This window comes from Sparus aurata, chromosome 2, assembly GCF_900880675.1.
Source record: "Sparus aurata chromosome 2, fSpaAur1.1, whole genome shotgun sequence".
Taxonomy (NCBI): Eukaryota; Metazoa; Chordata; class Actinopteri; order Spariformes; family Sparidae; genus Sparus; species Sparus aurata.
Window position 1 is genome coordinate 21,034,306 of NC_044188.1, and position 13,398 is coordinate 21,047,703.

Sequence of the window (13,398 nt, forward strand, 5' to 3'; positions counted from 1 at the left end):
CCCATGGACAGACATAAAACTGCTGTGAAGAAGTGTGACATGGACTTCAAGCAGACGTTCACATGACGGATTGTAACAGCCAAGCACGTCTTAAACAGCCAGCTGGTTCATGTTGTAATTGCTAACAAGGCCAGAGAGATTATAGTGTCAGGAGGCCACACACCATGGGGAAAGACAGGATGGAAGGTGGACGTGTTGACTGACTTCTTAACACTGGAGCATAACCCATTCTTTGGCTGCATTCACTTTCTCTTCTCTCATATGAGCCTGTATTTCAGAATCAGAGGAATTCCTCAGAGTTTGATTTATTAAGTCATGCTGCAACCATGAAGGTGTCAATGCTCTCTCCCCATGTTTAACCTCTTTTTTTTCCCTCCCCCCTCTCTCCCTGTCCAGCCTGTCCACAGGGGACATACGGGCAGGCCTGTAACAGCCTGTGCCGTTGTCAGAATGGAGGCTCGTGTGACCCCATGACTGGGAAGTGTTTGTGCCCCCCTGGGGTACAGGGTCTGCTCTGCGAGGATGGTTAGTATAAACACACGCCTTTATAGACACGCACGCACACACACACACACACACACACACACACACACACACACACACACACACACACACACACACACACACACACACACACAAACAGACACACAAGAAATATCTCCTTAGGATTCAACAGAAGATTGAATTTATCATCCAACATGGATACATTTCAATACATTTCCAAAGTCTCAAAGGATCAAATCACAGTATTTCACAAGACAGGAGCAAAACATCAGGAAATGTCTGAGATCATGTAAGACTGCTTTACAGTCGGTGTGCACTGACAGTGTTATCTACAGTGAACACTGTATCCTGACTTTTGTTTTTAACCAAGTCCATATTTGAAGGCCCAGTGTGTAGCTTGTATCTGGCAGACTGCAACCAACTGAGTACCCCTCGTCTAATCCTCCCCTACGGTGGTCGCTAAAAAACGCAAAAGGCCCTCTTTAGAGTCAGTGTTGAGTTTATCCTTGCTGGGCTGCTGTAGAAACATGGCGGAGCAACATGGTGGACTCTGTAGAAAAGGACTCACTCCCTCTGTAGATATACAATTCTAAAACTAGAACACTACACACAGGACATATAAACCTTTACTTTTATCACAGTGGAGCTCACTGAAGTAGGCATCCTATCCTAAAGTATTCATGTCTGCAGGTTGTCCGAGGGGTTATTTCGGGAGGCAATGCAGAAGAAAGTGCAACTGCCCCAACAATGGACATTGCCATCGTCTGTATGGAGGCTGCCTGTGCTCCCCTGGACTGTACGGCCGCTTCTGCCACCTGCGTGAGTACCGACCTGACATTGTTATCTTATTTTGCATGATGGTGAAGATTAGGGTTACAGCAGCATGTGTAACAATGACCAGCAATAAAAACATTGTTTTTTTGTTTGTTTGTTTTTACTAAGACTCACATTATGACCATTTTGAAAGAAGATGGAGTGATTCTCATTAACACTAATACGACAGAAGTCAATACTGTAGATAAGCAAATGTACATGTATGCAGTGAAAATCGTCAATTTTCATGACATGGCGTCGAAAACACTATTCCGCAACAACCCTGGTGATAATAATGACAATGATGATTATGTAGTGTAATGCCATTGACAGAAAATACATGATGGTTATGTGACACATGAGCATAAAACAAAAGTAGAATTCCAGCTAATTATTTTAACAATAATAATAATCACTGCTGCATTTTTCCTATTCCCATGGGAATTTGACTGAATGCAGAGGTGAAATTAAAAATGAAAATATGATAGGAAGAATGTGCAGTGATCAAAAACATCTACAGTAATCTTTAGGTTTTGATATCATGATTAACATACAAAGGAGCACTGTACACTTTGTTAGTTTTGTTTCAACAAGATGCTACTACCAGATTAAGATTATAGAAATTATCTACACAATGTACACAAAACGTCATCTTTTTTTCAATATAATGTTTACTCTTCGTCGCTGGCTGTACTCAGCCGTTTCGACGGCGGCACCAGGTGAGACGGCAGCTCTCTGGGAAGCCAGTGACCCTCCAGTTTCCCCTCAATAAGGTGGACCGCCAAAGCGAACTCCTCATTGTCCAGCATGCCATCCCCATCTACATCAGACAGCCTCCAGATGTGAGCGAGCACAGAGTTGGGCAGGAGGGTGGTCATCATCCACTCTCTGACCTTTGTGCCGCTCAGTTTGCCCTCGTTCGGACTGAGGTTGTAGAAAATCTCGTCGTATTTCGGCTTGAATTTCTCCACCACCCACTCGTCGAAATCTGCCTCACTGCTCCGGTCGTCGGCGCGGAGTTCCTTGAAAGGGTCTCTCTTGAAGTGCTCAGGCCTGAATGTTCCCAGAAAGTCGCCGTCCAACACTCCATGGAGGGATTTCTTCCTCAGTTCTTGTTGTTGAAGTAAAGGCACCAGATTTGCTATGTCACTGGTCAGGAGTTTATCCAAGGAAGCCATTAGACTTGGTTTCAGTGTCTTGAACTTTGAGAAGTCTTGACCCAAAAGCTTCTCCTGAAAAATATATGCAATCATATGTAAGGCTCACAGATTAATGAGGTTACATCACAAAAAAATTAGACAGCAGTTATCAGTAATGATTGACCTGCATCTTGGTGCAGTCGGGGAAGTCGCCGGCTGGGACTCGATGCTGTTGCTGGATTTTGGCATAAATCACGGGAAGCTGGTAAATCAGATTGTGCTTCTTGCTTTCTTTGCAAAAAATTGTGGGCATCTCCTGCTTCAGATAGCTGATAATGTGGGCATGAGCCTACGAGGAAAAGCAAGCTCAGTTGAAACCTTAAACCACAATAACTGCATCTCAAATATTTGCCTAAATATATATATTAGATTCTCTTACCCGCACTAGGCGCGCCCTCTTCACCAGGTCATTCAGCTTGCGTACTGCAGCATTGCGAGGCAGGTTCCTGATGTCGGCCAAAAGGTCCTCCTCCTCCAGCTCGATCAGCTGGTAGTGGTCACACATCTGCCGGGGCTCTGACCAGAAAGATCCGATGTAAACCCTCAAGATCTCGGGGGTCCGAAACACTTTCCCCAGCGACCACATGAGGGCGCCGTACACTCTCATGAGCTGCTGCGAGTCCACCCTGTCAGCTTTGTTCAGAACTACACGCAACTTGTCCTCATAGCCGCACAGAGCCCCAAAGGCCCGAGTGAGCTCATCAGAGAACTCGAGTTTATGTGCATCAAACAGCAGGATGATTCGATCCACACGCTCTGCAAACCAGCGCAGCACTGCTGGGAAGTCATAGCCTGGGGAAAAGGAAGGAGAACACAGGGTTTCCATTAACACTGTATGTAATGGGGCAAGTCCCACTGCCTCAGGACTTTGAGGAACATTTAACATTTCCCAGTGGCCTTCACTGGTTACACCCATGGATTAATGCATCCATAAAACAATGCGAAGACCGCTCAGTTACTCTCCTCCCATCTCACTGTGATATCACTTTCATCTGCTGGGCTCCTGAATCCAAGTGTTTGAATTATGTTGGGCTGAAGTATTCATTGCATCTACCAGGAGTTTTCTCTTATCAGGAATTTAAATCATCTGGACAGCAACAATGCCTTTCAAGTTAACTGGAAGCAAGAACCATTAATTCCTCAGAATTGGATACTGAAATGGAAATCAGGATGTATTCTGTCTTACCTCTGCTCAGTTTCCTTTTAGCAGCGGTTAAGATGCCCGGCGTGTCGATGATGCTGATACTCTCAAGGACTTTGTTTGGCGTCTGAACGCACTGAAACCTGCAAAGCAAAAAATACATCAGCGTACCGTAAAGCATTACTGTGGAAGGCCACAGCCGCCTATGTGACGAAACAGAAATACGTCGCGCAATTACAAGAAACTCTCTCAAAATAATGAGAAATGTTCTTGACATTTAGATTCCCTGTGTGTTGTTTTCACACAAGCTCCAATGCAGCAGAAGCAAGTGGGACGAGACTGTGCGAAGCAGACTCAGAGAGATACTAGGTCATTGCTCAGAGATACTATTTAATTATTTCCAGATATTGGCTCCCTGTTTTGAGAAACTGCCTCATTTTCTTGATATACAAAGTTGTCATTTTAAGAAAGTTTTTCATCAAAATTGCTAACAGGATATTACCCCCTCACATTGTTGGAAATTGGCTTCTGTATTTTACTATTTCTAACTATCCTTAAGTTAAAATAATAAACATCCGAATGGCTTTGCACCGCATTGTTTGTTTCAGTACTTCTTTTCGAGCAAAGGCAGAACATTGACACAATGTAGAGGAAAAAGAAGGCACACCCCAGACACCTAACAATCTATTATTTCGTCCTTCTCTCACTCTCCCTCCACCTCCCTCTGTCATCTTAACACTCTTTGTGTCTGTTGATCACCATCACCTGTTCAGAAAAGCATTCCCAAATGGGTCCAGGTTGCGAAAGGGCTTCTTCGGATCAACTGTGAGGGCATTGCCAGGGATGATTCCTTCCGGCTCTCCGTACATGACGGCAGTGAAACAGTCAGTGGTGGGCTCTGGTCCAACTCTGCTACCAGGAAAATCTTGTTCTATGAGATACCTGAAGCAAGTCCAAGCCACCGTTACAAAAATGGTTCCCCCTTAATCATTGGTCGGCAGACTACATGCGCACATCTGCAGTGTGGACGCTCTGATTCTTACCTGATGAAAGTTGTCTTTCCTGTCGAGTACTGACCCATCACCAACACCATCGGCTTGTTGTCAAAGTCTGCATCCTCGTAGCTCGGGGAGTGAAAGTGATGGAAAGAATAGTACTTCTCTATCGGCAGCAGCCTCTTATAATAAAGATTCTTCAGCTCCTCTGTCACCATGTTGACATCCCCGAGTGTTTTAGGGTTGCTCCTGAGCCTCCGGATGGACATGGCGATGGATTTCTGCTCTCAATTTTCTCAGTGTGGAGGCTGCTCGCTCTTCTAGGACCAAACTGAATGATGGAGGAATGTGCACAAGGAATATTATCAGATTCTCACAGCTGTCTGCTCCATCCTGCAGCGGGCCATGTAGAGGGTGGAGAGGGTGTAACCAGAGCCTGCAGCTGCACCTAACATAAAGCCAGTGTCGAGAGGGACAGGGTGGAGTGGAGCTTTTTGTTGCTGAGCTGAGACAGTCTTGGCAAAATCCGTGCAGATTTATTGTTCTGAATAATAAGTGGTGATGTGGCGCTGCTTCAGTTTCAAAGTCTTACGTACATTCTACATCCATTTGTTCGGTGCTTCTGATAAAGTTTGCAGAAAGTTAGCAGCAACACAACAAAATACGCCTGCTTAAACAGTCACCCCCGTCCCAAATTAGATTCATAGTCGCGCAGCTGTACGATTGAATGACTGAATTTAGTATGAAGTTCAGTAAATCAAGTGAAACAGGAGGCATGGTCACATGACTCAAACTCGAAGAAGTCTGATGTTGTGATAACACGGTGGCTGGGTGGGTCCGTTAGCTCCTACGTAAATGCAATCTGATAGTAGAGAAGGTTTCATGTCAGTGTTTTTCTTAATTAACGGGGAGCACTTTAACTGAAACAAACAAATATTCCAGAGAATTTGTTTTCTTTGCTTAACCTATGCAAACACATTTTCTGACGTTGCAGCAATCTATTCATCTGAATATAAGTAAAACTCACATGTGTATATTTTTCTGTATGGCGTCATATAAGCATGAGAACATGTTGAAACCATTCACGGCTGTGTGCCGACCTAACTCCTTCTTCTTGTCTGTTTTAAAATGGATCACGTCCGGCCCCTCAGCCTGTCCCAGGTGGACGCACGGCGCAGGCTGTTCCAAGGAATGTGACTGTGTTCAAGAACATTCCACTGGCTGTGACCCCAAAACAGGCCGCTGTTTCTGTAAGGCCGCATACCACGGCCCACAGTGTGAGAAAGGTATATGCACTCCGCAGATCACCAACTCATTTATCCAAAGGCTGCCTCGGCATGCAAGGAAGGAAATGGTTTTGATGTGGGTTTAGTAGCGCGCAGACATTGTCACGCGACGGCCTGAGTCTCAGTCACAAGTCGGCTGAGTGTAAATATGACTGATGAGTTCATTTCCTGCTGCAGTCATAGGACTAGAGTGACAGTAATCTCAGTGGTTTTGGTGAAATACACTTTGATTTGCAGATATGATATCATGTTCTGAAATGAAAGCGTTTTAAAGGGACAGTTCACCCCAAAAATACATATTGTTCCTCTTACCTGTAGTACAGTTTATCCATCTAGATTGTTTTGGTGTGGGTTGCAGAGTTTTGGAGGTATGGACGTCTGCCTTCCCTTTAACATAAAGGAACACCCTCAGGCCTGTGGTGCTATGAGCACCATAAACTACATTTTGAAGAAAAACTTGATACCGACGTCTTTTTCCAGAGAGCATGACCCAGGTACTTAAGATAATCCACAAAGCTTGTTGTGAGCAGTTTCTTTGTTGGAACTATAACTGCACTGTATCACCAAGAATCTCCCTATGGGCGAGCTGTAACCTGAGCTAGCTTCAATAGCTTAGTTAGCTAGCCCCTCATCCAGTAGTTGATAAGATTGGCAGGCGTAGATCGGTAGAGAGGAATTAGTTCCTACATGAAACTGCACACACCGGACCATGACAGGTATCTTGAGGAAGCAGGTCATGATTTCTGGAAAGAGACACCGCTGTTGAGTTTTTAATTCTTTATGTGTTGAGCACCACAGGCCAGATGGATAAATGGATGGATGGATAAATAGCACTCACAGGTAAGAGCAGAAATATGTGATGTTGATTTTGGTGAAAACCGCCTCTTTAAGAAGCTGTGGTTGCTCTTATAAAGCAGCCCACTGTGGTGTCTCGAGGAAGCCAGTCACTGTTTAAGATCTTAATAACCTGTCTGTGTCAAGTAGTTTCATGATATCGTTGCCAATGTGTTTTGATATTATTTTTAAATTTTTTCCCCTTTGTTTTGAATATGTCCCAATGCAGAATGTGGGCCGGGCTTCTTCGGCGCAGGCTGTGAGCAGTCATGTGACTGTCCGGGTGGAGGGCCATGTGACCCCAGGACTGGAGAGTGCAGCCGGCGATGTCCTGCAGGCCTTCATGGAGATAGATGTCAGCTGGGTGAGAAGAAAAGCTGCTTCAATACACTGATTCAGATTCAGACAACTCTGTTTATCTACAGAAAGGCAGCTCACCCAGTCTACACATAGGACCCCAAAAACTTGATTCCACAGCGCACTCTTGTGGCATCAACTTTTACAATAAGGACTCACTGTGGATTCACTCGCTGTGAGCAGTGTGGATATGAGAATTGTTCGTTCTTGCCTTACGCGCATGTGTCTACATGTGTGACTATTGTTTGCACACTTCGTGATTGAGCGAATGTGTGACCTTTCCGATAAACTGCATGTCAACACAAATGATTATTGATGAGTGTCTGAATCTCTCCCCCTTTGTCGCAACATATTCCAATCCGCCTATAAATCTTTCTTTATTCTGTCCAATCTCTATTCACTCTGTGCTGCCTTTGATGGATGAGTGGATTTAGTAGGCGAAATTAAAAAAAAAAGGCTCTGTCTCGAGTTCACCTGGTCAGTGCAGGTGTTCTTTCAGTACAAACCGCGCAACCGATGGTATGAGCGCTCCTCCGCAGCAGGGCGTCCTCCGGCTGTTTACTCTGCCGGTTGATGGAAAGTTCAGCCCCCTTGTGTTGTGGTACTGAATATTGTTCAGGAGGCTCTGGTAAAAACATGACTTTGTGTCTCCGAGGAGTGGACTAAGATAACAGAGCAGGGTTACAGTATGTCAGCACTAATGCACAGTCCAGGCCTTGGCTTGCCGGCTCTGTCTGAGCCAAATCTAAAAAAAAAAAATGAAAAGCCATCCACATTTTCTGCTTTGGACCCCGCCTAAGTTGCAGGCCAGGTCATGACAGGGGCAATTTACTTCAGTTACTACTGCAGAAGCTATTGGCAGACGCTGGGTAAATAAACAGAACATGATTGAGTTTTCCTCTCTTCATCCGATTTCACAATGTTGCACAATCCGGCCTCGTGTTTGTGTGTGTTACACTGTGATTGCTCCCGTATCTCTTTTTTTCCCTGAAACATTTGAATCCGTTTGAATGTGTTGCTAGCCTGCCAATCATTGAGCTATGGCGAGAACTGTCGTCTCACCTGTGACTGCGGAGGAGCTCCTTGTGATCCCATAACCGGAAAGTGCATCTGTCCTGCTGGGAAGAGTGGACACTCGTGTCAGGAAGGTATAGTTATTATTTTATACACTAGAACAAACACTACATCAAAAATAAGTGACAAAAACAATGAATACAAGGTGTTTCTCGCTTTCAATAAGTAACAGGGGAAAAGTAGTCCCAATAGGACATTATAGCCTTATTGTCTTGTGGTAGACTTAAAAAGACAAAGTGATGACATGTGATTGAGATTGAGCTCACTGACATTATGAGCCCGCAGAATGATCTGTAGCCCACTAAAGCATCATAGTGTTTTTGTTCTCTGGTGCCTCCCCTAAAACAAACCAGTCATAAGTGGCATACTGCTCACTAAATCTGAAAGATGCTCGATGCTCCCCAGACTGCCCTGATGGATTCTGGGGGTCGAAGTGCCAGTCATCTTGTCCTCACTGTGAGAACGGAGGCTCCTGCAACAAGCAGACCGGTGTGTGTGACTGCAAACGAGGCTTCATGGGAAATAACTGCCAAAATAGTGAGTTTCAAGACACATTTTAAACATGGTTTTGTTGCCCTTAAAAGACAGTTTTGATCATTAATTTGAGTCTGTTCGTCTCAAATAAAGACATGATTTAAACAGCAATTAAGTAATCAATTGAACTCAGATTATTTTAGTGTTTAAAACAAAGTTTCATTCAAATTAATAGAATGTTTTAGCTCAGATTAAGCATGCGTCAGTCAAAAATCTGGACATGTTTTGTACAGAGTGTCCAGCAGGTTTCCACGGACCAGGCTGCTTACTCCACTGTTCCTGCCACCCTGATGCTACCTGTGACTCACAGACCGGACTCTGCGTCTGCCCTCCAGGCAAAAGAGGCCATGACTGTGCAACATGTGAGAACTATAATTATGGAGATCAATGAGAATGTGACATAATTGAGGCGAAAGCACACCGCTGAACATTTCCCAACCCTGTGCTTAACTTCACAGCATGTGAATCTGGTTACTGGGGTCAAGGCTGCCTCAGCAGATGCCAGTGCAAAGAGATCTCTGTGGGCTGTGACCCAGTCACCGGCCGGTGTGCATGTGAGGCCGGCTTCACTGGAGACCACTGTGAAGAGAGTAAGCAAACTACTTTTCACACACTATGTTTTAGCAAACACTGCCACCTAGGGTTGATTGTCACTTATAACATCTTCTCAGCTCTTTTACAATGCTGCAGAGTAATTTCCTGGATATTTCATTTCATCATGTTTAATGTTTTCCTTGGACTTGGAATATGCTGAATACTTTGGTTTATTTATATAAAACTCGTATAGTTCTGGAAAGACACAACAGCTACATTATTACATGTGTGACGCAACATAAAACAGTATTCCCTGTGAACCGAGACTGACTCTTTTAGCATTTGGCATTACATTACATTTAGTTAAGATTTTCATTTACGATCTTGTTTAAAAAATCTCTCTTGACCTGCCTCCCTCATGTGTTTGCTCGTAGAGTGTGTGAACGGCAGTTACGGGCAGGGATGTGCAAAGCAGTGCCAGTGTCAGAACGGGGCCCTGTGCGACCATGTGAGCGGAGCCTGCACATGCTCGCCCGGATACGCTGGCACTCACTGTGAAAAAAGTAAGATTTCTTTTGTTTCTGACCAGTGACTGTTACAATACCCCTGATGGTATCTGTCTCTGTGAGACATGGGAAGTTATCCAAAATGTCTGTTATGTTATGAGTCATTTTAACTTTGAATCAACCTTTTAGAATAACAAACCTGTTGTTAAATGATTTTAGAGACTTATACCATTGACTGAAGGTCCACGTGGCACCTTTTTTTAAAACTGAAATCATAGGTTTTAATTATGTGTATTTATGTATGTGATGGTTATTTTGAAAGTCCTTTCCATCTTTGACTAACACCTGCAGTTTTGTTCCCTTTCCTCAAGTTTAACCATAAGACTATAAAGTTTTGCTGTTTTTTTTCCCTCAAACAAAGGACACTGATAATCCGAGATGATCTCTCGCAGAACCGTCCCTACATGTCTTGTTTTGTCCTGCACATGTTCCTATCCAAACAAAACACTTCAGCCTCTGAACTGTGAGGACGTGCTGCTTTGCCTCATCTTATGAGCAGAGGTGGAATGAAACGAAGTACATACAAACGATACTACCACAAGGAAACAGCAGGGGGGGAAGAGTCGTGTTGCCACTTTACTCTGACCCTCAGGTAACTAGTAGTGATAAACCAAAAACATCTGTTATAACAGTAAACTACAGACGGGCTTTTTCTGAATAATGAGTACTTCTACCTTTGATACTCATAGTCTGGTATTAGTATTTACTATTTACTTTAGTAAAAGATATGATTACTTAATTTTCCAATGCTTATTAGGTAGTAAACATCATAGTTTTGAGTTTGAGTTTTTTGAGTTTTGGACCAAAGTAGCAGTCCTCATACCCTACCTCCAGCTTTTGATTTTTTAAAATTATCTTTTTATTATTATCATTATTATCATTATTATTATTATTATTATTATTATTATTATTAGTAGTAGTAGTAGTAGTAGTAATAATAATAATAATAATAATAATAATAATAATAATAATAATGTTGTTGTTATTATTGTTTATTATTATTATTAAACGACAAAACAATTAATCCAATTGATGAATCTATAAACCTATGAAATAATATCCAGATTATTTTAAGATTAAAATAATCGGTTGCAGCCCTTTTTTTCATATCTAATATGTTAAAATATGTTGAGTTAAGTTTGGATACTTTCAGAGGGCGCTGCCAGTTTGAGTTTTATTCTCAGATGCATTGTTACATTATCCATCCTGACCTTGTTGAACTTTGAGTGATATGTGACAAATACCTGTCAGCCCATCTGTTGAACCTCGTCCCCACTGAAGGCAGTGCTGTCTTTAATACACTAGAGGGCGCTGCAGGACATTCTTCTGATTTTCTCCTCTCCTCCCCGGTTCGAGTGAATCATCACACAGATGAATCATCAGATTGTCCGTGTAATGTCATAAGCAAAACCACTTTAAAACCACACAAATCCCAAGATATAATTTGTATTAGTCATTCTGGGATAGATGGACTGTATTTCATAGGCTGCAGAGTCGAGCATCCTGCCATAGCAAACCCCTCGTGTAACTTATATTCTTCTCATCATGGGGATATTTTTACTGAACCCAAAGACAATCCGACAGTCCAGGAGTCTTAACAACGTAATAGATTTGTTCTTGATTATAGTCTTTTGACTCGAAGTGGCCTTGTGTTATTGCAAAGTGTAAGATTTAGTGTAAGTGTACTACCAGGACCAGAAATTCATACCACCTCCGTAGCGCACGGGGCATCGTAAATCACGGCCATGTCACACTAGAGCAGAGCCTCACGTCCCCAGTCATAACAGTCTAATGGCCTCAGACGCAGACGTCACTCTGATTGGACGTTGCTGTGGAAATAGGGCCATCGGTCTGACTCGGTTCTGTTTTCTGAAGGCCTTCTCTGCTCAAACAGAGGTGTCCAGTTTCTCAGTCTTCTGCTGGGCCTCTTCCTTCAGGAGAAGTCAGGAAGAGGCCTGGGCTGTGAGAAGGACCAGATCCTCTCGTGTTCATCTGTTTCACAGCATTCAAATGGAAAGAGATGACTTTCCTTTCTGAGTGTTTGATTCTACGTGGGCGATTTCTCGTTCACGCACTGGCTTTCATTATGTTATTCACGGACAGAGCGGCTCTCTGAAGCACTCAGGGAGCTTGTTACTATGGCAAAATGCATAGTTTCTTCGAGCATTCTTGTGGCGCTGAGGTTGATTCTAAACATTTCAGTCAAGTTTTTGTCAGAGGAAACGAGCTATTGTGCTGACATGGGTCCTGCACACTGGACCACTTCTTCAATTAGCGCGGGTCGTGCTGCGTTTCTGCCCCGCAGCTTTGATGTCTGCATCAAAATAGTTCATTTGGTCGCAGTAAAAAGGAACTCTGGTTCGACTGGCATCGAACATCCGCGCTATTGTCGAAGAAGCTTGGTTGTTTTGTTGTTGTTGTTGTGTAGCTTTTTCTTTGAGCGTATAGACCCTGAATGGCACCAGGAAGTTCTATTCTGTGTTCTCTCTATCCGCTCTATTTCTGTGGTCTGCTCTCCCCGGCTGTGTGGTCCCTGGACCAGCTTTATGGGCTGACAGCAGTGGCTCTTACACAACCAGGGATCTGGAAATAATCCTCCTGTCTTAAAGAGCTCATTTAGTCTAGAGATGGAGTCTTTCAGCGATGGCACAGTGTGTGTGTGTGTATGTGTGTATGTGTGGACCATGTCCTCTTCCCCTACCTATAAACAAAGACACTGAGAGAAGAGTCCTCACTTACAAACACTTGCAGACACCGTGCTAATATCAGAAGACAGATTGCTGCTCTGTGGTAAATATGGAAACCAGTCGCCCCCTGCTGTCATAAACATATAATAAAGCATTCAGAAGTGTCAGAGGATTTAGCTCAAGAGTGTGTGCGCTGCAGTTGAAAAGGAAGAAAAGTGTTTAAACATGTTGATGTATAAAGGCCTTATTTTTTTAAAGGCGCAATACTTGAGACTTGGCCGCTTTGAAATCATACAAACAACAAACAGGGGCAGCAAATCACACGCATGATTGCTAACTGCTGCTAACCGTATTTTCTTATGCATCCGTGAGTGTAGCTTTAGTTAGCTTGTAAACTCAGCTAGCCACACAGCTAGCCAGACTACCAGGGGAGTGTTTGTGTTTACGCTGCCGGCACATAGCTTTGGAGCGCTGGGAGAAAGAGGTTTTCAGGCCCGGGGCTAGCTGGTTAGCATGCTAATATCAGCAGATATCACTTTAACACGATTTCTTCACTTTCTGTTGATCATTTTCATGAAATTAAAAAATATTTTGAACTAAAGTTTTTACACATTGCCGCTTTAATATTATCGATGAGTTGAGCCCCTGTTGTTTATTGGTAAATAAATTACATTTCGGTAAGTTTCAACATAGCGTTGATTAATCACTTAATCACCAACTATTTAGACAATCGATAGATCGTTGCGGCCATTTTTCAAGCAAAAAATTAAAACATTTGCTCGTTCCAGCTTCCTAAATCGAAGGGTATTCTGCTTTTCTTTGCAGTATATGATAGGAAATGAAGAGTGTTTGGGAATATTTCTGAGAAAAATAA

The 13,398-nt window shown here is 43.3% G+C and overlaps 2 protein-coding genes across 4 annotated transcripts in view; one reads left to right on the forward strand and one right to left on the reverse strand.

Annotated features, from left to right (window-relative positions):
• Window positions 1-13,398, forward strand: part of egfem1 (EGF-like and EMI domain containing 1) — a 63,246-nt gene that overhangs the window by 34,914 nt on the left and 14,934 nt on the right. For all 3 annotated transcript variants that reach the window (XM_030438294.1, XM_030438302.1, XM_030438312.1), the window contains exons 15-23: window positions 397-525; window positions 1,195-1,323; window positions 5,804-5,938; window positions 7,002-7,136; window positions 8,152-8,277; window positions 8,609-8,740; window positions 8,971-9,099; window positions 9,196-9,327; window positions 9,706-9,834. In XM_030438294.1, coding sequence (XP_030294154.1) covers window positions 397-525; window positions 1,195-1,323; window positions 5,804-5,938; window positions 7,002-7,136; window positions 8,152-8,277; window positions 8,609-8,740; window positions 8,971-9,099; window positions 9,196-9,327; window positions 9,706-9,834 — 1,176 coding nt within the window. The remainder of the gene's footprint in view (window positions 1-396; window positions 526-1,194; window positions 1,324-5,803; window positions 5,939-7,001; window positions 7,137-8,151; window positions 8,278-8,608; window positions 8,741-8,970; window positions 9,100-9,195; window positions 9,328-9,705; window positions 9,835-13,398) is intronic.
• LOC115594320 (EH domain-containing protein 2-like) lies at window positions 1,309-5,022 on the reverse strand. The gene is made up of 6 exons (XM_030438322.1): window positions 4,701-5,022; window positions 4,423-4,599; window positions 3,703-3,800; window positions 2,896-3,308; window positions 2,641-2,805; window positions 1,309-2,549 (listed from the first exon to the last, which is right to left on the reverse strand). Exons 1-6 carry the CDS (start codon window positions 4,919-4,921, stop codon window positions 1,989-1,991), a joined length of 1,635 nt encoding a protein of 544 aa, XP_030294182.1. The 5' UTR covers window positions 4,922-5,022; the 3' UTR covers window positions 1,309-1,988.